We start from the raw sequence: 25,188 nt of genomic DNA on the forward strand, positions 1-25,188 counted from the left end.
ATTTAGCTAAAACAAGAAAATTAGCTGTGACAGATTACCTAGAAGCTCATTAGCACACCACAATGCTGACAGCATGTGTATAATCTTACGTCATAATAACACATGCTACTGTGTCAATATCCCTGTTTCAAAAGATGCTACTGGGACAGTCAATGGATGAGAAGTTTCTGGTCTTGTGGGTTTGGGTTTATTTTAATCTTTAGGGCAAGTCATACTCTAAAAGATACATTGTCAGAAAACTATTTTTCCAACTTGCTCTCATCCAGCATAGCAGTTATGGTTTATGACTTAACCATACAGGCAGTTCACGTTCAACAGCCAGCAGCTTGTCATAATTCTGAGGACATAGAGGACTCCAGAAAAAACAAGATTGCAAGAGATGCCTTGTTCAGAACATCTTTAGCACACTTCAGTTAGACCTTTTCCTCAGACCATGGCAAAAAAAATATATTTCATGCAGAAATTTCACCAGCAAACACAGAGAAAGGAATTTTTTCCATCAAATTTGCAACATACTGCCTTATACTTCTGTATGGCCAGAAGCAGAGAAACAGGCCTTCTGAAGGCTTAATTCACATACACCTTAGAAAACAGGCTCTACAAACACTTCCAGCTGCGAAACACTTGAGGTGACTACCTCAAATATTGGCATTTATATTTGGGTTGAAAAATTCCTTGAGTCTGTCCTGAATTTGAAAAGGAAAAAAAATTCACCTAACTTGAGAGGGCATGTATGGGTGAGTAAACATGCTAAGTTGCTTTAATAAATGGATTATTTATGTATGTATGTAACATGTGTTACCTATGATCCTGGAGTTACCTTCTGCAGAAATCTTTCCAAGAGGTCATGGTGGTGTGGCCAAGAAGAAAGAGCTCTGGAAGAAGGAGGATATGCAGAGGGGGAACAGGGTAGGAGCACACAGAAGGACTGTGCAGGATAAAAGGGCTTCTCTCAAGCAGGTGGAAGGAGACCCAGAGCCTGTAGAGGGTGACTAGGAAAGAAAGGCCATGGAAGTGGACTAGCCACAAATACTAGCCACAGTTAACTGTCACCTGACATCATCATTGCCAAGATGTGTTCCAGAAAGAGCCCATGATCTCCTTCCAGGATGGCCAGAACATCCTCTCCCAAGCTCATCCATGCACTACTCTCCATCAGCCTGAACATAACCACTCAAAGAAATCCTGGGAGTCCAGGTGTCTGCCAGAGAGATGGAAGAGGTAGAAAACCCACAGGCAGGAAAGGGAGATGTGAGCCTTGCCAGGCTAGGCACGAACTCTTTACAACCAATAAGACAGTTCATGCATTTGAAGGCTTTTGTCAGCCCTCCCTCCCTGACCTGTGCTGCCTCCTTGCTCTCCCGGCACATGGATAGCACCTCTTCTACAATGGGCCCACAGTGGAAAGAAAAGGGGAACATGTCGCCAGGACTCTCCTGCCTCCCCACCAAATGACTCAGAGTCAGGGGCAGTCATGACCAAAGGACAGCAGCATCATGAGGGTGGAAGCTCATAAGCCACTCAGTAAGGGGGAGCTACCCTACATCGCCCCAAGGGCGGTCCTGGGGAGATACAGCTGGCAGTAGGTCCTCAGAGAAAGCAGCACAGGAGATGGTCCACTTGGATGTAAGCCTTGTGAGAGAGAGTAAACAACAGGGAAGCCAGGAGAGTGCCATGACAGGAGACTGAGTACCAAAAGCCTGTCTGGGAAGCCACAAAGGACAGTGCTGGGACAGGAAGCACCTGACCAATTATCTAGCACCTCTAGGTTCTCCTTTGCTTCTGTCACGCTGCCAAGTCCCTCATTTTTCACCGCAATACTTCTTCCCAAAAGAGGCACCCACCATCTTTAAGAAGATTAATGTTCAGAATACCTGTCTTGCTCCAACCAAACAAATCCATTTTTGCAGCCAGGTGCATGGGATGGGGAGAAACTGGACACAAATCAGCTAAATCACATTTCTGACCCACTCACGAGCAAACAGTGCCATTCCAGCTGCAGGCAGCACTGAACATTACAGAGATTTCTGGAGTGGGTTGAAGATAACTTCACATCACAAGTGATCAGTGAGCCAACTGGGGAAGCATTTTCCTGCTTGACCAACAAGCTGGCAAAGCCAGCTGGTGGACAAAGAAGAGCCAGTTGGCGAGGAAGAGGTTGACGGCAGTGGAGATGATGCAAAGATGACAGTAATGAGTAAGCAAAGAGAGCAAGACTAGCAGCAGAAGTACAGTCTTGGACTGTGGGAAAGCAGATTTTTGGCCTATTCAAGGATCTGCGTGCAAGGTTCCCATGGCAGACTTCTCTGAAGAACCAAGGTGTACAGGGCAACAATCTGATCTTGCAGGACAGCCTCCTCAAACCTCAAAAATGGCCCATTGTGGCATGCAGAAAGTCACAGGGGAATGGCAGAAAGCAAGCTGAACGGACAGGCAACTCCTGCCTCAGCTTAAATGCTGAAACACAAAGAAGGTTGAAGCAGGAGGAGGTTACGCAGAAAGAATATGGAGATTGTACACATGCTGAAGAGTTAGAGCAAGCAAAGGATGCCAAGAAAAAACAAGGAATTGGTATACAGGCAAGTAAGGACAAAAGGATGGCTAATATTAGTTTACTTCATTCTCAATTGTGCACAGGACCCAGCAGCTAATGATGCAAAAGACCAATGACTTTTTTGCCTCAGTTTTCCCTAGTTCCTCCTCATGTCTCCCAGTTCTTTGAGCACAGTGTCAGCATCTGGAGGATTGAACTATTACTCACAGCAAAGTTATGGATCAGACAAGCTAAATAGGAGAAGATAGGATGCGTTAGAAGGTGCTAAGGAAGCTCGCCAATACCACTGCAAGGCTACTCCCTATTATCTTCAAAAGAGTAAGTCACTAATCAGAGGATGATTCTGGTGACTGCAGAGGCAGAAAACACATTCCTCTTCAAAACAGGTGAGGATGACAATATGAAGAACCAGAAGCTGGTCAGCCTTGACAAGTTGGCAAGAGTAAGGAGCAAGTCCCCCTGGAAGTCACTGCCAGGAACGCAAAGGACAAAAACAAGCAACTGGTAAATCTACACTGGCTGTTCCAAAGAACAAGTCATACTCGTTTGCAATTTATACCATTTGTACTAAGGGTCTTATCTCTCAAGAAACCAAAGATTCTGATTTCATCTAGCTGCACATACTAGGTTTCTTCAAACATATAGTTGAAATTTTACAATGCTGGACAATCATACGGGATTTTTGGAACATCTATTTTCATTAGAAGAGTAGGCACCTCATTTGTACTCCCCACAGCCCAAAGCAACCTGCCTCAATATAGCTAAAGGCTGTAGAAAAGTCAACTGAATATTTGAGAAGAACCTACTGCAACAGTGTAATATTAATCAAAGATACCTCTTTGCCTCCACTGAAGTATCAATTCTACAAAACTCACGTGAGCTGAAATAACAGCCTGTCACTCTCCTACACTAATAGCTTCAAGAACTTCTTCAAGAAAGGTGCCAACACCAATTTGTCAGAAACCCCCTCCTGAACTGTGCAGAAGTATTCACTCTTCTGGGGAACTTGCCAGCATGACAGTATTTACTGTATGACTAATATGCATTAATGAAGCACAAATGGACAACTATTTACTTGTGCTAATAACTAAAGCACTTTATTAGAGCTAAGGCCTCCAGCATGAAGGACTGCCAGGTTCCCCCACTTGCCAAAGTTATGTCAAAAAATGGAGCCAGTGTGTAAGACATCAAGAGCTACAGCCAGTGTGTAGTAGAGTCTTAAGTCATTGTTTAACATTCAGCTTGCAAAGGACCAGCATGCTCCAGAACCACTGGCTGTTTCCGAGGGCTTGCCTTTTCATTGTAGAGGCTAGAATTTCAAATATGCACGTTGGTTGTACCAGCACACAGGCCAAAGCTATCTTAAAATAGCAGTAAAGCCTGAGAGCTTTGCTGGGAGTTTGTGTTCTACCTTTGATTGCTCACTGTTCTTTCAAAACCAGAAATAAAAACACTGTATCTTAATGCCTCAGATTAAAATATCAATACTATCTAGCATAAAAGGCCATTAATACCAATAATCTGGCCCTTTGTTCATGAAGGATTCCTGAAAGCTGATCAATTTGGTAAAATTCCATCCCGAAAAAGCAAAGTCAGCCATACAAGAACAAAGTCCTTGCTCCATCCCACCTCTCCACGACAGGAACATACCTGCAACACTAGGAATAGGGATACACCTCGAAAAGAGGCATGGTTTTGTGGGAACCTAGGAATAACTTTTTAGAAAGACCATTTCAGATTACATTATATTAGGAACTGAAAGAAAAATTCTTAGGGGATGGAAAAAGAGCAGGTAAAGACTGTTTTCAGTCATAGCTAGTGCTAGGTGAACTTGATATATTTACCCCTAGCTTTACCAAGTAAGCGGCACCTTCACTACACCAAGGCCACAATGAGTTCGGGCTCTCCCTTCTTCTTTGAATCAGCACCTTCAGTTTGGAGTAGAAAGCCTGCAGGTGTAGAAATGGAGATCTCTGAGGCATCACATAAAGTTTGGAAATTGTACCCTCAGTTTCTTTTTAGGAACAGGAAAATTCTCCTCTCAGATCTGATCACATGAACAGCTTGATGCAGAATCACAGGATTTGGGGTGGTAGTTTGGAAGAGTTTTTTCCTCCCTCCAATTTTAACTTAAAAAAAAAATTCAAATAAGTGCTTATGAAATATTGTCCTTCCTTTGATCAAACACATTCTCTTTAGACTATGTAAGGCAAGAAAATACTGAGCATAACTTTGCACAAGGCCTGTATCTAGATACATTTCTTGGAAATACTTAAATATAAGGCAACATTATATCATTGGTCTTTTCCAAGGATAGAAAAGACCTCTCTGAGCCAACTGGCATGGACAACAACATTAAGAATTATCCAAGCCACAGTGCTTTCTTGAAAACTGACAGCTCCAAATACACAGCAATATTATCTTCCTCTTAAAAAAACAAAATAATCTTCTCCGCTGGTTACTGTTTACTCATATGTAGAGCACAGAACATCTGTAGGAGGAAGGTTCATTAAAAGCACACCCCTCCAAACTATCACTAACATAATTCCAGTTGGCTATAACAAATGCAATTTTAAAAACAATGCTTCCATTCCTTTGTATTTTAGGTTTCTTGTCTTATATTTATGCAGGTGTTTGAAGTGTGAAGCTGTGTTAGGACTGGTACATCAACTCTCTTCTGTTAAACTAGAGCTGTTACTAACATGAAAAAACTCATACCAGTAAGTCTCCAAATAACCAGTTGGTAAACAGCTTGTTAAATATTTACTCATTTGGAAAAGATCCAACTCATTAAAAAATATACAGGAATTTTTTTGGTGCTATAGTCTGCTAAACTGATTGTTACCATTGCTTCAGAAGCTTTGTGAGAGAACAGAAAATAGTCTGTTTTTATCAATGTGGGTATTTTTTCAGTCTGAAATTATCATATTAAAAGTTGCATAGAAGTCAGAACCTAAAGAGACCCACTGCTTTTGATTTTCACAGTATCACTGAATGATTGGGGTTGGAAGAGATCTCTGGCTGTCACCTGCTCCAATCCCCTGCTCAGGGCCACCTACAGCCAGTTGCCTGAGACTATGTGTGGATGGCTTTGGACTACCTCCAAGGGTGGAGATTTCACCACCTCTCCTAGGCAACCTCTGCCAGTGCTCAGTCACCCTCACAGTGAAAGAGCGCTACCCAATATTTAGAGGGAACCTCCTGTGTTTCAGATTGTGTCCATTGGCTCTGGTCACCAGGGAAAAGAGCCTGGGCTCCATTCTCTTTGCAACATTTCAGGTATTTATATATTTATATATATTCCTAACATCCCATCCCCTCTCAGCTTTCTCTCAAGTATAAAAGTAGCAAACTGTAGGCTTAAACATGTATGAAAACCAGAGGTAAACCAAGAGACTGCTTGCATTTAACAACAGGTTCAGTCTAGTGTTTAAGCATGAAATCATTAACAGGAAGATGCAAAATTAAACTTCTTTACTTTATTTCTTCACTTGATTTGCAACATCTGTGTTGTTTACTAACCAGTGTTAGTAGTAATGCAAGTAGCAAATAATATGATTGACAACTAGAGTGCTTTGAGTCTTTTTTCTCGATGGGTTGAAAAAATTCATATAATTGAAAAATGTGGACTGAGCCACTTGAAATTTCTTGCTCACATTCACCTTCGAAAAAAGACTTCATGTTTTGCCAACCAACTTCTATAAATTAGAATACAAAAGCAGAAGTGCAAAAAGGTACATGCCTGCGATTGGAAATGTAGAAAGGTAAACTGGTACAGCAAAAAACAAAAAACAAAATTGATGAGCATTTCTTGTAAGAAGGGAAACTGTAATCAATTGCATATAAGCTTAGTGTAAGATACAAATTTCTTTGATGTTATTTTGCTTCATTTAAGTATTCTGATGATACACCATAGTGCTGGCAAGTACACTTCCAGTGGCATCTTTAGGAGGTAAGCCCCACACTTTTATTTCAATGTTAATGAAAACAACTTGCTTTGGGACAATTTTTTAAACAGATTTTTTTCCAAGAAGAATAGAGGCTAGAAATCTAGCTTCAGTTGGTCTTCAATGAAAACTAACAAGCAGCATCAACTCTATCTGTAAAAAACATTTGCAGTCTCCACTCAGGGAGACAGATTTCATAACTTCGTATTGGAGGCAACATGTCTTGTAAAAACATTCACTAATGTTCACGCTGCTTTGTGCTTTGTGTCTGCTCCAGTCCGTCAACCCTCTACACCACATACATGTAAACTGTTAAAACAAGAGTATCGTCAATAAAAGATCCGTTGACTGACACCATATTTCACAAATCTGATGACTTTCTGCATTGGCAGTAGCAACATTTCAGCTTTTCTTTATGCAATATGTAGAAGAATGATGCAATGTAATAATGCATCTGGTGGTTTTTCACTCAGCTACGCCCAAGGACTTTGAAAGCCTGCTTGTGCACTCCGGTCCTTCCATACTGTCCTCTTAGCATGAGAAACCCAAACCCTGGGACTAATTTTATGCAAGCAGAATCCTTGTACATTTAAGCCTTATAAGAGTAAATTAAGCTACTGTTTATTTTGAATCTTGAAAATCATGTATTGGGTTTGCATGTGAAGGCTTTGGAAGTGGGGGGAGGAACAGGGGTGGCTTCTGTGAGGAAAAAAAAATCACCTCTGTTCAATTATGTCCTGGTTCTGACCAAGACTGGGTTAATTTTTGTAGTAGCTGGGAGGCAGCATGGCGAGGACACTGAAGTTATTCTATGCCACCTCACCTTATTGCCAGGGGTGGAAAAAAAGGGGAGTCTGAGGAGAAGGGGTTCCTTCCTGATGAGCAAGCCTGGTACTAGTCAGGTTCCAGGAGCATTTTGCATGTGAAATCACTCTCTAAGAAATACTTCTGTTGTCAATATTGTTGCTGTTACTGTTCCTTTTCTTATCTCATAGCTGTTTGCAGTACATTGTTCTTATTTTAATCTGTTATCTTTGCCTTTGTGCCTAAAATTCTCCTCTCTGGCCACCCTCAAGTGACCTAGGGACAGTGGGGTTTGGAGAGGCTCAGTGGGAGAACTAAATCAGGGAGCATCATTCCTAAACCACGACAAATAGCAGATGAAGAGAGGAGTGGGAATATGTGAGAGAAATAGCTCTGCAGAAACCAGGGTCGGTGAAGGAGAGGGAGGAGGTGCTCCAGGAGCTGGAGGTGAGATTCTCCTGCAGCACATGGTGATGACCATGGTGAAGCAGCTGTGTCCCTGCAGGGACCATGGAGTCCCACAGAGATCCACCTGCAGCCCATCCAGGGCTCTATGCCGGAGCATGTAGATACAAAAATGAGGCTGTGACACTGTGGGAAGCCCACACTGGAGCAGGCTCCTGGTGGGACCTGTGCACCCATGGAGAGAGGAGCTCACACTGGAGCAGGTTTGCTGGCCCTGTTTCTGCCTTGTAACCCTCCCAAGGCACAGCTGCCTGTTCCAGAAGGACTTCACCCCGTGGGAGGGACTATGCTCATGTGGGAAGGACCCACACTGGACAAGTTCATGGAGATCTGTCTCCCTGGGAAGGGGCCATGCTGGAGCAAAGGAAGAGTGTGAGGAGTCCTCCCCCTAAGGAGGAAAGATCGTCAGAGACAACTGATGGCAATCTCCATTCCCCATTCCCCGGCATCACTGGAGGGGAGGAGAGGGAGCAAATCGGGAGTGAAGGTGAAACTGGGAAGAAGGACAGAGTTGGGGGAATCTGTTTTTAAGATTTAGCTTTCTCATTACCCTATTCTGATTTGATTGGTAATAAATCAAACTAATTTCCCCTAGTCAAGTCTGTTTTGCCTGTGACGGTACCTGGTGAGCGCTTCTCCCTGCCTTTATCTCATCCCATAAGCCTTTTATGATATTTTCTCCCCCCGCTCAGCTGAGGAGAGGAGTGACCAGCACCACCTTGGCCTGGCATCTTTCTTACCACAACTGGCAAGAAACATCTCCAAAGAATCGATAAACAATTGTCAACAGCCAAGTTAACGAAGATTTTCAAACAGCATTAGGCAGACAATGAGGGCCAAAACATAGGGTTTCAAGAGCTCTTTCCAAGGCCACTTGGAGACAGGTTCTGCAATCGAATGTTTTTCATGCAGGTTTTTTTACGATAAAAGACATTTTATGCACACAAACAAGGACTGCAGCATGTATGCCTATATTAACACTAAATAACAGAGTGTTCAATTCCAAATTGGCAGAGATAAGCCTGCGTCATATAGAAGGCACCTGGATGTCACAAGGGTAAGGATTATTGCATCCATCAAGGTAATTCTCTAAATAAATTAGAGAGTTAATAAAATCAAAAGGGTTTTTTCTCTCACTAAAAGAGAAACCCTCTCTTCTCTAACTGCCCAATCTAAGCAAGCCACCCCTGAAAATAAAAATGCGAGTTTCCCGAAAACCACACTCACCAAGATGAAGCACTCTAGAAAAACAAGTATAACCTCAATATGCCATGGACTTGGATCAGGTGACCTCCAAAGGTGTCTTCTAACATACTGTGTCATTTTATTGAAAACAAGAATCAAAGCTGCCATACTAAAACCTGGAGAACCTCTGCCTAACTGTTGCTCCAGATGAAGGCAGAGGAATGTCACTATTGTAGTTCTAGTATTGGCAGCAAATCACCTTCACATCCACAAACCTGACATCATTCAAAGAGGCTTTCATTACAGTAGCTAGCCTCTGATTAATTCTCTTAGGTATTTAATTCCTACTCTTGCAGTGCACAAAGCTTCTCAAGTATGATGTGCAATATTCTGCACTCTTATCTGATCAAGAGGATTATTAGCAATCCTGAAATCCACAGTTCTGTACACATAAGAAAAAGCAACTTCCATCTTCTCCCTACTTTGTGGCCAAGTGCTTGTAGTCCATTTTGTACCAAGTTACAAGTCCTTTCTCAAATAAGAATTCAGCTCACTAAAACCAAAATATATTACTTATTATTGAAGTAATACCTGCATCTTGGTCATGAGAAAACAAACAGAAGGCAGAAAGTGGAAGATAAACAGAACATTCCCAGATGCCCAAAATTTTATCTTTATAAACCGAGAAAAACACCCCATCTTTTTGTTATTTATGTCACTGAGACTTGTACAATTAATGCAAAGGGTTAAAGAACTAAATATTCCCTAAGAGTTCAAGTCACTGCACATAAATACTGTTGTGACTACAGATTGCAAAAGAACGGAAACACAGTAAATCATCCCGTTTTTTCTGAGAAATTCTGGGACTATGTTCTGAATTTCCAGGAACAGAAGACAAACACTGCCAATTCTCACTGCTGGATTTTTATTGAAGAGTTCAAGAATTTGGAAATGACTCCTGAAAGCCACTGAAAGATAGTATTGATTTTTTTTTTTTTTTTTTTTACAGACCTAGAGATTGTTTCTAGGAGAATGCACTCAGTGTGACCGGTTCATGTGCTAACTCCTGAGAAATTTAAAGAAAAAGAACAAAAAGACTCTTAAACAAGACCTGAAAGCTTCTGAAAGAAGCAAACCTAGCAAACAAAGAACTCAGTAACAAAATCAGAGATCTATACTTTGCCCATCTCTCCAAAAACATAAAAAACCTGAGAAAAGGTGGACTGGCAGCAAGACATCCTAAAGCACATTCTGTAGTGCATACTCACTTATCCAGGTTCTCATTTTTCTTGCCTTGAATATAATCCCAACCTCCAATGTGTCAATTTATTCTAATACTGAATTTACAGCATTAAGGTCCCAACCTTGGGATCTCTGGAGCAGTGGCCTTCATAGCCTTTCATTCATATTAAGTAAGAAAATGTGCTGAAAACAGAGAATACTTCTTTACACTCTAATCTAGAGCAAATTTAGTTTAACCTTCTTTCAGCCCTTTACCAACAAAATGCTTTCACTGCAGCCAAATTTGAAAGACAAGTTGATGAAAGCTCCTAAGTCAGATTTAGTAGGGGTGGAAAAACAGATGTTCAGGGTTTTTTTAATGCAAACTTCAGTTCTGACAGAAGGCACAGTAGTTGTGAATGGGCTTCCACAGTTAGTCTTCAAACTGGTTATAAGCACTTAGGGTAGTTAATACACAGTAAGCTTAGACCAAAAATAACTGAGTGCCTTTCCCACCATCTTAAGTCACCCCATGTTGCTCTGACACTTCCAGTCTGCTGACTGCCCCAGACTAAAGCAGGTTATCTACCAGGTTCGTCAGAGCAAGGGAAGTACCAATGAAAATTCACATTCTTACTTCCTATGAACCACTAAAGGCACTATTTTCACAGGAAAGATTGACACTTGCAGCCCAAAAACGACTGCCTAGAATGTCAAGTTTCTCTTACATAGCTCTCCTTTCCCTCAGCTTTGCATCATGACTCAAATGATGCTCCAAATGAATCGGAAGCATAATTTCACAGTGCATCCAAATTATGAAGTCCAGGCACATCTATTCACATATTCCTTTAAAATCATAGATCCAAGTATAGTAACAGGTTTTCAGAACATCCAATTTCTCAAAGTCCAGTCTATTTTTATAGCTGCAAAAGAAGCTATAAAAGAACTCTTATGTTTTTTCCTGTTATCCAGAGAAGCATTCAGGTACATTCAGCTGACAACTCAGCATATACTAACATTAGACTTTTAACTAATTTGAGGTTTCCTGTTGGGGAAGAAAAAATTGTAAGCTGACATATTACACAACATGTATAAATCCTAAAGACATTTTTTGGAAATTTTGTTGTCGTTTTTGTCTGGTTTTTTGCTTGTCTTCCAAATGAGTAGCATGACTGTAGTAATCACTACTAGCAATGTCTCTCTTGGGACAGAGGGAAAAGGTTTTAATGTCACATGACACTGTTTAATTATTTGTGTATCTACAGGGTCCAAAATCATAACTGAATCCTCTGTGTGGTAATCATATTATGAAAACAGATGATAAAAAGTGCAAAGAAAAGATTATATCCAAACTAGCAATTTGCAGTTTCATAGAAAATACAAAGCAAGCATTATGCCAACTAAAACTGCCCAGGGGAAAAAAGAGAACTTTCACATGCATTTTTGTCAAGTATCTTTGAATTTAGCTGAGGGTTTTTTAAAATATACTCTTTGTAATATGCCATATTGGCTGCTTAGATACAGCACAATGACTCAAAAAGCATAGGATCTAACCAAGTGTAAAAATCTCTGCCTTTGTTACTACAAATATAGCATTCAGCAAACTGATACATTTTGATGCAAGGCACTTCGCTGGTATTGTAGCTTGCCACCTTTTCTTTGCCTTCTCCCAAATAGGAAATGGCTATTTTTAAGGCAAATTTCAAATCTTAATCCATATATATTAATAACTCAATTTTTTTCAGCAGCAGAACTTGAATACAGGATGGTAACAGAGGCTCTGTTTCCAAATGTTAGCAAAACCCAGAGAATTGCCAGACAGCTATTAGCAGTTTGATGAAAAGTTTGAATGCACCACCAATCACCGGCACACAGCAATATGATGCTACAAGCTGACACGAACATGCAGTTTCACAACTTACTATCCGATAAGGAAGATGTAAAAAGGAGTCTGGGCAGCCAGCTAAAGCCATTTGTTCCTTCAAATTTTCTTCAAATTACATCTACTGCTTCCCAGGACCTGCAGAGTACAAACAAACTGTCAGAAACCATACTGAAGACATTTCATCAACTTATTATTGAAAACAGTTGGAGGAGGAAGACCAAGAAGATCAAGATGAGGTGATGAGGATTTGCATCAGCTTGAAGCAGAAACTGTGCACATTTGCTGCCTGTAGCCTAGCAAACACGTTCAATTTGGTATTTCATTTCAAAGCCCAACATAACTATTCTCAGGACATGTGGCTTCTACTTTATTCCCACTGTTCAGGCAAAAATGAAAGCCTCCCTTCACAGCAAAACCCTAGCCATTTGAAAACTGGCTCTCACCACCTGAGGCTATGTTTTCAATTGTGGAAAGAAAACACTGAAATCTGCGAGTTAATTAAGATGACTGTCACTTATCACAGCATCATTTGAGTTGGAAAAGACCCACAAGATCACCAAGATCATTATGCAGTATTAGCCTTCAATGCCTGGCTACACAACTTCTAACCTTTACCCTTTCCTGCCTGCCTTTTCTCTCATGGTTTTATTCTCACACAATATATCAGTGTCACATACAAATTAATTCAAGCCGTGCACTTGCTCTTCTGAGTGATTATTAGCAGCAACTTTGCAAGGTGAGTTGTGTTTCTTTAAAGCATCAACTTTGTGATCAGATAGAGCTTGAAAAGAAATCTGCAAACATTTAGAGGAACATATGGCTAAAGAACTAAAAATAAAAAGGCAAGACAATGTCAAGAAAGTTATTATAACTGCCTCCTAAAGGAAACAAAAATAAACCACAATAAATAAATAAAGCACTATTTTCTGCTCCAGCATTTCTTCCAACCAGTGGTGAAGACATCCCTGCAGTGTAAGACAAGTGATACCACCTCCAAGTAGATCAAAAAAGCATGACTGGGGGAAGAGAAAGCAGGCTGCAAAGCACAGTCAGAACTTTTACTTCTACCACAAGCGAGCTCCTGTGTTGTGTCTCCCGTTCACTATTAATTATTGATTATGTACTCAAAACAAAAGCCCAAGTTTTAAACAGGCTACCCACTGCTCTCTGGTAAGCATGAACTATCACCAAACCAAAGCTGCCACCAAAATTTATGGGACAGTTAAGTCAGGGACAAGGGTTAAAAAACATCTTGGACAAAGTGTTCCCAGAGGACTTCCAGCCTATGGTCCACAAACCATGCGCTCATCAAGGAAGCTTTATTTTACCTAGTCCCAGGATGAGTTTGGCTGAGGTATGGTAGCCTCCTCCTCTATCAGTAAAGCAGGCAAACTCCTGGGAACTTTCCAGGAAGTAGTTACTGGGCTTCTGCTGTTTTCTGTGATCAATTCATACAGCCAATTACCTCAGGAGGAAACTGGTTTTGGCAATAGCAAGTCTGAAAATCCATTTAACCAAATATGCATAAATCCAGTTGTTCATTCTAGGTAAGTAAATGGAAAAAAAAATTAAACCCAAAATCTTACAGGATCCAAAGTGGGGTAGGCAACACCAAACATCTAACTGTAGGCACGTTAGTCAACTTGCACTATTGCTAAACACATAAACAGTGGTCTACAGCCATCTAACTACTTCTCCACACCTAAAAGTTTGCAGTCAGTTTTAAAGATTGATCTGAAGATTTCACCTTAATCACCCAGTTTGTTCCGGGAGAATTAAGCACAGATTTAAGAAAAGCTCTTTAAAACCTTTTCACTTGGGGGAGTAGCATTTTCTTTTCTTTTTCGTAAGCGCATCTACAGAGAAATTAAGCAAGCCACTGGAGTAGCTGTTATGAAGTTGGTAAAATGCTTTAAGAATAAAGAGAACTGTATTATTGGCCTCTAAACCCACCAAGACTAAAGTTTACATAAAGGGAATAAGGGAAAAGAATTGAGCTTTACACGGCAACAGTTTTGTTTATTACCACCTCAGTATTTAGCCATCAAGAAAAGGCACAACTGCTGCAAATTTAATGGTAGGTTATTTAGGACTGAGTATCAACACACCGGGCTTTTGATGTTTCAGCAAAAGGCTCCAATTCACTTATAGCAAGATAGATTAAATATGTTCCTAAACAATACCAGACCAATTTGTCTACTCTAGGGTGTGCTGCAGTTTACGCCACAGCCCCATTACACCAATGGAAGATCATAAATTACCTCAAACAATAGTTGGAGTCAAGACTGCATAGTTTATCAAGAACCATTTGCTTCACTGCTACATTCTTGAGTATTCATTTGTTAACACTGCAGAAACAGAGGAAAGCAATAATCTCTAGATGATATCATTCCTGGTCAGTCACATATTAACACTGATTTAAGATCTCATCTCTTTTGTCTGTCTAAAAACAGTTTATCAACCTAGTCCTACCCCAGAAATACAAAAAGCCTTTGCTCACCTTTGGTCTAAGGTCCTTTGTGCCACACCAACAAGTAATAAATTTCATAGGGACAGAACTCTACACCAATTCACGTGTTCAGTAGATAAATATTAGGACTTAAAAAGAAAAAATAGATCAATTTTTCCTGTGCTGTTGTCTTTAAACATGATTTTTAGCATGTCACTTCTCTTCAGAGACTGTAGCTGCATACAGATATACATGTTCTTGCCACACAATTTACACAGCACAAATCGCAAAGTAGTATTCAAGTGCCAAGTTACTGCCCTTCTCCTAAAATGCCTTACATGGGGGAGGGAAATTCCAAAGGATTGTAAACAGACAACCAGCTATGTAGTCGATCACTGTTACAAAACTCGGGACGTTCAGCTGAGAGAATAACTGTCATGCAACATTGAGCGAGACAGCCTGTGCACATTCAGAACCAAGCGATTTCATCTGCTTTTATTGGCTTCAGAGCTCTGCCTTGGACAGAGGCCCTGAAAGGACAGTCATGATAAACCAAGTTTCAAAGGTCATGAGACTAATTTTTGGTATGACATTCTCTAGAATAAAGAATGGACTATTGTAAGGCACAGCTTTGATGTCTCAGTCTCTAAAAAGTGTTAAACGAACTCACACCATCCAAAAGATTGCGATCAATCCTGCATGGAAAACACTGCAGGTATGCACCCTGGAGACTGTCACTGCTCTGAATGGGTTGTTTAAGTCACAATCAAATTATTTAACTAACCAGCAGATTAAGTTGTTGGTTAACTGCAAATTCTGCCCATTGCCAGGTACGTTTTTCTGATTTATCTCTTGTTCTCTGCACATTCCCAGCAGAGGAAACGGTATCTCGCCCAGCACTCTGGAAGCAGACACAGCCTACGCACCTACGGATACTGTGGTAGGAAAATGGCAGGGGTATGGTCACTCTGCCAATTCAGGAAGTTTTCCAGGTTCTACATGTGCCATCTGTCAAAGTCTTTAAATTCAAGAGAAAAATAATTTTTAAAACGCAATTGCTTGCAGATTAGTTAGGAACAGGAGGAGGGAAAAAAAAAAAAAAAAAGGATTTTAACCTGGCAGAGTTGCAAGACAAGCTCCAGAGCTCTTGAAAACTGGATTTATGCTCTTTTATGAAAGGTGACTTAACAAATTTGTTGAATGCTATACCCTTTTAAGTATTTCAACATTTTTCTTCATAATGTTCTGCTTTCTACAACTGAACTACTGTGAAAGAGGGAAGGTGAGAAAGCTTCAACATAGCCTTAATTTTGACCTGAAGACCTTTATCTAAGATCTCAGGTTTTACATACAAGTTAGAAATCTTTCCCTCTTTTTTATGTATGCCTTTTATTCTCTCAGACACTAAGTATCACTATTCCATTTCTCCCCACAATGCAGAATGAGGCTTAGCAGACCAAACCTGGATTTTCCTAAGAAACTAGAACAAAGTCTTAAAACTGAATCAATCCAATATTCTCCCCTAAGTTTCCTTCAGGACTGTGTGGGTTAAGTCTACTGGTCTTAAAATTTAACATCTTGAAGACCCAGGGAGAAAAACACCCTCTCCTTAGCCTACACAAGGAGCAGTCTCCAAGACTTCAACTGTTCTCCTGGCCGTAGGCTCCCCACTACTTCATATCATCTAGGAAAGTGTTCTGTTTTTTTCTGCAAACATGTACATATATATATATATATATATGTATGTATGTATGTATGTATCTGTATCACTGAAACAGGTTTACAAGACGCAGCAGTTATATGGACACACCGAGCAACCCTCGGCAACACAGGCATGAGTACCCATACTCTGACACTTCCTTACCAGTCTACTCCTATTGCCATAGTTACAATGGAAATAAAGTTGGATACAAGCAGCATGAGGCATGCCAATGAATTTTCTGTAGTTGAAAGACCTGACAGCTAGCAATGTCCCCAGCTGCACTGAAACTGCGGGACCCAGATGTGCTTTTGCATGCAAGATCCACACAGCTTCTCACAAAAATGAAGCCTGAATGACTATGTGGGCTGAAAAAGTGCCATCAGATTCCTTAGCTGGCTGGACCAAGAAGACTAAAGCATCCTTGGCAGCTCACAAGTTTGCCATCAGGTTTCACCATAGCTTCAGCAATCAGTACATGCAAGGATTTGTAAAGCATCTTGCCCTCTTTTAGACATAGCTTCAGGTGGAGACTGTGTCAATTTGCAACACTGAGAACGCCCTTCTCCCTCCCCAAGGGATCACTTAGCAAGCAGGTCTGGATTCATCACCTCAAACGTGTTACTGACCACGTCCTTCGCTTACTCAATTCAAACACACACTTGCTTCTCTCCCCAGCTCTGAATGTCCCTCTTCACACCCAAAGTCTTCATTTTGCCCATGCTGAAAAACAATACTCGGCCACTTTCCCTTCAAACAAGTTTTTTCTTCCAAAACATCTCCCCAAACACTCCGGAATGGAATCACCCTGCAACCACAAAAGACTTAATGACATGATCGTCAACACCCTGATGGCCTACTGAGATTAGCAGCAGCCAATATTTAAGAATAGCTGCAGCTTTCCCAATTTCTCCCCATTTCCCTTGCACGAGTTGGTATCTTCACATGCATTTTGTTACACATATGTACCCAAAAGGCATTTGCAAGTCTATGATATGGAGCAAATGCCTAACTAGAGGAATACTTTGAACATCTTTGAAAACAAAGCATTGTTCTAGCTAAAATTTCAAGGGAGTGTTGCGCACTAAAATGAAAAGCACTGTTCAAAATATAAATCATCAATCAAAAGCACTTCAGTTACGTCCAAACACTCCCACGAAACCCTACTAAAAAATCTGGTCTTATAAAAAAAGGGAATATAATTCTCTTTTGCCATTCTTAATTGCAAAGCTGTTAGTCTAAATATTACACCTTGTAAAGGAAGCCATTTGCCATTGTACTTTTGCCAGAAAGTGAAGAATCTTGGCAACGGCAATACAGGCTTTTGAAAGCCAAAACAGATACATACTTCAGAAGAAGCACAGAAGAGCTGATGCCATCCCACTTCGAGCCTTGCCAAATAAAATTAAATAAAATATATGCAGTTCAGCATTTTTTGGTTTCCTGAATCGGCCTAAAATTTTGAAAGGGCTCAAGACTCATAGCCCATGAATTCATGTTCACCTCCTGACAGAACAGTTTCACTGACAGCAAAGATAAAGTCCTGGGAGAAAAACAGTATTTAGCCCAACAACACCAACAAAAAATCAACCAACCAATCAACCAACCAACAAAAAAAAAAAAAAAAACGAACCACCAACCAGAACAAGCCACCAAACAAAATCAAAAAACCGAACAACAAATCCCAAACCTATAACAAACTTTGGAAATACTTACAAAACTCTGCAGTTTACTGTTTTCCTTGATCACTGAAAATCCTCTTCTGTCTCCTAATAGCTTCAAATCCATAGTTTTGAAGCAGGAACTTTGGCAACTAAACAGACTTTTACCCAAGTCTAAGTGAAATGTTAATTAGACAGAAACTGAAATAAAAAACTACATCATATACAGGAGACAAAACCCATCAGCAAGCCATGTGCAGAGGTAGACCAGGTACAAGGATGCATGACTGGGACATGAGATGCACAGGGAGGCAGCCCAAAGTTAACTTCATCTGACAATGCCATGACTAATGGTCTCTAATTTTGCATATACAGTTCCTCACTACATCCTTTGCCTCCAGAGAACTGAAAAAACACTGTCTCTATTCACTGTGTTGTCACTGTCTTGCCTTTCTTCCCCACTCCAATCTAGTCACATTTCTCATAAAACAGAATCCAAAATTTTATAATTTTGGGAAGCAGTCTAAATAATTATTTCCTTGTGTTATTTTAAGCTTTTATTATCCAACCTGAAGACTTAGAGTGAAGTTATACAACAGTCAAGATGATTTAATAGCTTGTTACTGCCAAGAACAGGACAGACATCCCACTCTCTTCATCAGCCCTTGTTCTGCCTTCTTCCCCCACCTCCTCCCAGAAGCTTCATGGCACTCCCTCCTTCTCCCCCTTTTGTGTCATGTATGGTCCTTAATGAGTTCAGCTTGTGTTAATTAACGCATTTGTTTTGCTGGGTTAGTGTTCTGCTAAGGAAGCAAATGCAATAAACTTAGATCTGACAGGCAGTTCAGCTGGCACAATGTGAACGGCAGGAGACCATGAGCAAGAAGGGAAGGAAACAGGATCACCCCTCTCTAGTGGCAGTAAACTATTACATTGGCCAAGGCAACCTGTGAACTTCCATTTTCTTTGTTTACTGCCATTAGGAGCTGGCAAACCTTTCCTACTGCACATCCGTGAGAATTACTGCATTCCAGGCATCTCACAGAAGTTAAACATTTGGATAGATCTCTAAATAAAATATGAAGTTTTTCTCACAGGCATGTTCACCTTGTGGCCCCAACTCAGCTGAAGTCTGCTTTTGTTGCCTACTTACCCAAACATTGCTTTTTGCATTCAACACTCTAATGAGCCTTTGTGTTTCCAACCTGCAACTGGTGTGAATGGTCCTGCCCCCTGCTCTGCAGTGGGATTTGAAAGCCAAGGGCTCTAGACCCCCCAGCCCAGAGACTAAACTACACACAAGACATTTTTCTAAACAATTTGAAGTGAGTTCATCAGCCTCGCACAGTGCTTTTTTTTTAAGAAAGTCAGATCATTACAGATTCTGTCTGAAACCACAGTTTAATCCACATGCCTATCCATAAACATCCATTGGAAAATCTACCAGACTCAACTAGCCTTTACTAACGTGATAAGATGGTAGCATGCACTCCTCAGCTCTTACTTTTACAGACTCCTGACAAAAGTTAGGAGAGATAATAGTTGAAATACATATACAATGGTTTGATAGAGAGACTTTTAAATTCATAGAGTAGCAATCTGCAGCAAGGATGCCCTGTTCCCAGGTTATGTTCCCTTATTTCTCTACAACACTCCTTCATTTTGGAGAATATTCCAAAGCAGGCAGAAACCTTTTTTTCCTCTCCTGTCTGATGCAAAAGACATAGATATTGAAAAATAAAAAGAAAAACAAAGAACAAAAGGCAATCTCCGATCCCATGACCTACTGATCAGTTTTTCAAGCATTTTAAGCCTGTTTCATCCAAATGATGCATTCATCAATCATTACAATTCTTCACAGCCTATTTTTCTTTACTTGGATCTTTATGCAGGGGACTCTGTAGCTTGAGGAAGAACTTGCTAGTTTTTGTTGCACCATACTGGCTACAGAGGGCTGACCATAAGGCTGACTTCAAAACCAACACTTACACTTGTGCACAGAAGCTACAAGCACATATTTATCAATACCATTCACATCCCTCCTTAGGGTCTCTCCTGCTCTCCAGGGTTTTCAGGTGGGTTAAAATTCTTTTCCTGGATTTAAAACTTCATTATTGTGGACCAATGACATCAGACATTAGGGTTTTTACTTAGACAATTTACAGGGTTTAATACTGATAGCTAACACAGTAATTGTACATGTATCACTGTTCCCTTGGTACAAGATTTTTTTTTGGAAGAGTTATTAACTAGGATTATCAGAAGCTTTTATTTAGACATCAAGTTCATGTTTTTGAAGAAAATCAATTGACAGAGGCTTCTACAGTTATCTATGATTTATGTTCATGAATAAGCACTGGTTTATTTAAATAGTCTCATCCCATATAAATGGTTGAAGCTAGAAGGCAAGTTTAGACATTTCAATTCAAACTCCAAGCTACTCACTGAGATGGTATCTTTCTGAGATACCATAAGAGGTACACTTAAGTCAGCAGGTTATTCTCAGTATACCTCATTTGTATGGTTGGAACACTCAAAAAAAGACTTTCTGCTCAGCCTCTAAAAAAAAAAAATCACATTCTGTGAGCAGAAATGCATTCCCCAGCCATCAACAGCATGTTAATTCACCCTCCAAATAATTTCATGGTAACTATTCCCAAACATGATTTATTCTAAAGAATTCAACTGTTGAAACAATTCTGACAAAGACACCGTAGTAAGTAACAGTAGCAAGTAGCAAAAATAAAAAAGCAAGCCCCTTTTAACTCTCATGCACAGCAGGGTAAGGGTTACCATAGAATGACTTTTAAGTGATAACAGAGCCAGGAGAGCCCAGGACTACACCAACCCCAAGCAAGCAGGCAATGACCAACTCTGCTGCTAGTTGCAAAGAGAGCAAGGAGGCAACTCCAACAAATACTGTGCTGGCCCTTGAGATGAACAGAAAGTCCTGTCTCTTCAAGAGGGCTACAATAAAAAAGTGCAAGGGATAACACACAAATTAAAGCAATGCATACACCCTTGATTGACTGGAACATAAAAAAACTGTACCCAGTTTGGAGACTGCACTCATTCACTCCCATGCAATGAAGCAAAGCAGGGCAAAGCTCGCTCAGCTGCAAAAAACCTGCTTTTTAAGATACTGATGTCACAGATACCCCACGTGTACTTTAACGCTGCCTCACTAACGAATCACAGCAATCTCTTCTTAGAGCAAAGAGACCATTTTGTAATCTCAAATGCATTTGCTGGCATTATGCAACACACAAGCTTCAAATCCACGGGTGGCTTATGGTTAGCAGCAGGCAATCAGTGCCAGCTTTCAGAACACAACTAAAATGTTACTGGTGCTCTATTCTTGAATACAGGCTAAGAATTTCTATAAATAAATAAATAAAGGATATCAGCAATGCAAAAGTCTTTCTTACCCTCTTATGTCTTTTAGCCCTTGAAAAACAGTTTCAAGCTGACATCTCAAAAGCAAGTATGCTGACCTACTTGCAAATATACCACCCTGGGACAAACAGGGCATAGCTTTTTCAAATAAGTGTAAACAAAACAGAAAACAAACCTACATAACAGGTTAATATTTTGTAGAAGGGCTAATGTTCAACAAAGCTGAAATCTGGCCAACTGATCACATGTTTCATGTGCATTACTGAACACTTATTTATTGCTATTAACCTGTACCTGCAGAGACGAAGAAAGAGAATACTCTTGCTTTGATTCTGAAGGTCACGAGGTGACCAAAATCCCAACTTAATGAAGGCTGTGGTGAGGTTGCAAGTGTCACAGCTTCCACCAACCCTTTCAAAACGCAGTGTTGGAAAGCACAGGGAAGAAAACTGAAGTAATACCACCCAGGCTTCATAGACTATGTCAACTTAATTAGAATGGTATTTTGGCAGTACCAAAAGATTACATATCGAAGGCTGGGTAGTAGGCCAAATGACTAGAATATTTTGCCAAGCCACCTACATTAAGAGCTACTTCCCTGTACTTGCAGGGTGCCATGAAGGAAATCTGTTGTTTCAGGCCTTATGAGGCTGTTTAACAGAGGTATGAAGTGTTGAATATCCCCAGCACTGAAGGTTAACTAGATATGAGTTAAACAAGGAACATCCCTAGTTAACCTTCAGACTCCGGAGCTACCAAAGGGGAACACTTGTTCTCCAAGGGTGCAGGCTCCAGATGTAGTGCCTTCCCTGTGTACCGATGTGCTTTAACCCACAAAATACTCCAAGCCTGGAACCCACACACAGGTCTCATCTGCATTCTCCCACCTCTAAGGTTGTCCAGCTGGTACTAGCAGCAGTGGAAAGGAGGGAGAGAGAGGACAGAGCATAAGTATCCCCAGACACAACATCGTTTTATAGGCCTGGAGTTTGCCCACAGAAGCAAACCAACATCCAGGCTGCGCATGGAGCTGACCACAACACTATTACAGGATATGAAGGCAGTCACACACCCCTGGTGGTGGTATGTGTACAGGAGAAGTGTACACGCCTGCACTGCCACATCAGGGAGGAGAAACAGGCTATCCTTATGTGCAGTCCATCTCATTCCACAGCAGCTATCTGGATGTCAGAGAAAGCTGGGGCTTGCCTGAGCTGAGCTCAAGAAGCCACTTGCACCCTATACAATTCAATGAAGCACACTACTGGAGCACCTGGTTCTTTCCATTGACAACAACAGGAATTTAGAAAACTGGTTCAGATGTAGCCATCCATAATCTGGAGACACAAAACCAGCCAGAGGAGTCCCTCCCCAGTGTACAGCACCTGTACTTCAAACTCTTAGCACCTCTGGAAAAGACTGACAATTATGCCAGACCAGTCACGCACTATCCCCAGACTTTTGGTCTCTGTACTGCAGAAGTCAATCCTGACAAAACTTCAGTTTCTCCCAGTAGCTTTAAGGGTTTAATTTCACTCAGTGTGTGTGTCTTTATAATACATATATTATACACATATATTACACACACACATTTACATGTGAGTGTGAACTCTATAAACAGATGAAGAGATTCTTTAGCAGCAACATAGAATGCAAGATGACCTGGCAGAACTCAGTCAACCTCATGAAAAATGAAAAATAAAGTCTCAGTTCTCTTCCCTGAATTTCTTTTGCTGTTTGAGGCAGAAATTTTGTTCACACTTTGCTCTTCCAAAAAGTTCTCCCCCTTCAAAATACACTGCAGTGTAATAAAACAAAACATTTATCAAAGGAGCAGATGAGCTCTCTTGCAAAAGCCTCTGTGAATATCAAAAATTTGAATTTCTAATTGCTGCTGTTAATTGATGAAATAACAATTCAAAAATGGTTTCTTGCTACTTTGTATTTTGATCTATAAAAGCATTTGCTCATCATTAATACAATCAATTTGACAGATGCACCAGAAAAGTCTCGATTTTCATTTCAGCCTCACTAATTAGCAGTTCTATTTTATTAAAAACCAGCTCTGCATGAAGAGATGGCTTCACACAACTGCCTGTTTTACACAAATACCTCCCACAGGCTTTCATGCTACTTTCTATCACTGGAAGAAAGAGAAAATTCCCTTCACCTAATGCTCTGATGCTTACAGATCTCAGCAATCACTAGCGAGTAATATTCCCCATCTCCTTCAAATGGACAGCAGTACCACAGAATTTGCCCCCAATGCCCGATATTGCCTCCTCTTTATGGCATTATTGGTCTTAGATAAATTACACTATGGCTTGGAAACTATCACATTTGTTTCCTGCAACATCTTTGCCTACGCATCTTTTCCAGTCAAATAACTCGTATAAGTCAATGGCCCAAAATGAGCAGCACAATTTTCATGAGGACTCTCCCATTTAACTAAATGACAACCTCCTCATTATACAAAACCAAAAAGCTTCTCTCCAAAACACAAGACAGAAACAGAAGTTCATTGAGGCTGGATGCCTCCCAAGAGTCAGGTTTGAGAAGGCTGCTCCATACAGAAGTGCTCTTCTCTCTGTGGCAGGTGATGATAGCCACTGTTCCCAGCTGCAGAACTTCCTAGTGTTGTCTCCTAAGCTACAGGCATACCCTCATACTCTGACCCTGCAGAAGTGCAACAACACATTGCCTAATGCAGCACCCCAGTCAGTGTCAGTGGGACAAGCAAGCCGCAGGAATGACACAGACACAACTTTTCCCATGACAGCAAGTAGCAGCACTTGGTCAGAAAAGATCTTGCAGCTCAAGTAAAGAAATGCAGGATTATAGAAACCCACTACCAATGCATGGGGAGGGAGAAATATTGAGCACACCAGGAAACAAGCACCTGAACTGCTCCCATGATCTAAGGGACAGGAAGATAGGGCTGGTTTTCTACCAGACTGTGATGATAGATCCCTAAGTCTTTATACAGATCTCTGTCTTAGGCAGGTTAAACCTTTTAAGACTTAAATCTCTAATGAGATCCACTTTTAAACACACCAAAAAAGACAACTGGAAAGCGCAGAATCCCTCTGCTTTTGCGCCAAGTCGGAACGCAAACAGCTCCTTCTGTGGAGGCCACATGTGCCAAGAAGGACTAGGCTCCAGCTCCTGGCACTTGAGCAGCACTGAAGTTTTCATTCTCTGGATGGAAAGTACAACACTGCTGATCATTTGCTCTGCAGACAAGTTAAGAAATCACCCCGTACAGTCAGACAAAATTAAGTAATTCGCTACCATTCGCTACCAGAAACCTCCTCCCTGATATCCAGTGACAGATGTGTGGGAATGGTTCACAGCTGAGTCAGGGGAGGCTCAGACTAGATACACAGAAACACTACCAAGAGGGTAGTCAAACACTGGAAGTGGCTTCCTAGGGAGGTGGTCAATGTCCCAAGCCTGTCAGTATTTAAGAAGCCCTTGGACAATGCCCTTAACAACATACTTTGACCTTTGGTCAGCCCTGAAATGGTCAGACAGTTGGACTGAATGATAACTATAGGTACCTTCCAATTGGAATACTCTATTCCACTTATCAGACATTCAATGATCCATTCAAGGAACATTCTTTTATACCAAAATGGCATTACGTGAGTGAATGGTCTTAACTGAAGTTCAGAAAATTCTCTTTCTTTAATGTGTAATTTTTTTTTCTGATACAAGTCAGGCACTGAGGCAGCACTGCAAATAACCACTCCTAGAAATGTCCTTCTCAGAGCACTCAGGTGCTCTCTTGCCATCAAATTTGAGTTTATGGAAAAAACATCAGTCAGCTGATAAATGGTAACCCTCCCCTCAACAACTCTATTCTGTCTCAAAGTAAGAGTAAAACCAGTCAGAGTCAAGAGCAGTTTAGGAAAAACAGTTT

At 40.8% G+C, this 25,188-nt stretch overlaps 1 protein-coding gene and 1 long non-coding RNA gene across 9 annotated transcripts in view; one reads left to right on the plus strand and one right to left on the minus strand.

Moving 5' to 3' along the window:
• GRB10 (growth factor receptor bound protein 10) overlaps nucleotides 1–25,188 on the minus strand; it is a 144,760-nt gene that overhangs the window by 96,298 nt on the left and 23,274 nt on the right. For 2 of the 5 annotated variants that reach the window (XM_032118689.1, XM_032118681.1), the window contains exon 2: nucleotides 12,099–12,196. The exons of 1 other annotated variant lie outside the window; for it this stretch is intronic. In XM_032118689.1, the coding sequence (XP_031974580.1) occupies nucleotides 12,099–12,149 (51 nt within the window). In that variant the 5' untranslated portion in view covers nucleotides 12,150–12,196. Of the gene's footprint in view, nucleotides 1–12,098; nucleotides 13,036–21,298; nucleotides 21,323–25,188 lie in introns of those variants that run through there. 2 more of the 5 variants (XM_032118703.1, XM_032118697.1) reach the window with 2 other exon arrangements.
• Nucleotides 5,633–12,104, plus strand: LOC116448410. Of its 4 annotated transcripts, XR_004241935.1 has the most exons (4): nucleotides 5,633–5,833; nucleotides 6,450–6,506; nucleotides 8,463–8,827; nucleotides 9,965–10,280. It is a non-coding gene; the product is annotated as an uncharacterized LOC116448410 (long non-coding RNA). The 4 variants fall into 4 exon arrangements; XR_004241931.1 differs by having other exon boundaries at nucleotides 5,633–6,506; XR_004241934.1 differs by lacking the exon at nucleotides 9,965–10,280 and adding an exon at nucleotides 11,922–12,104 and having other exon boundaries at nucleotides 5,691–6,506.

Source organism: Corvus moneduloides, chromosome 1, assembly GCF_009650955.1.
Source record: "Corvus moneduloides isolate bCorMon1 chromosome 1, bCorMon1.pri, whole genome shotgun sequence".
Classification (NCBI taxonomy): Eukaryota; Metazoa; Chordata; class Aves; order Passeriformes; family Corvidae; genus Corvus; species Corvus moneduloides.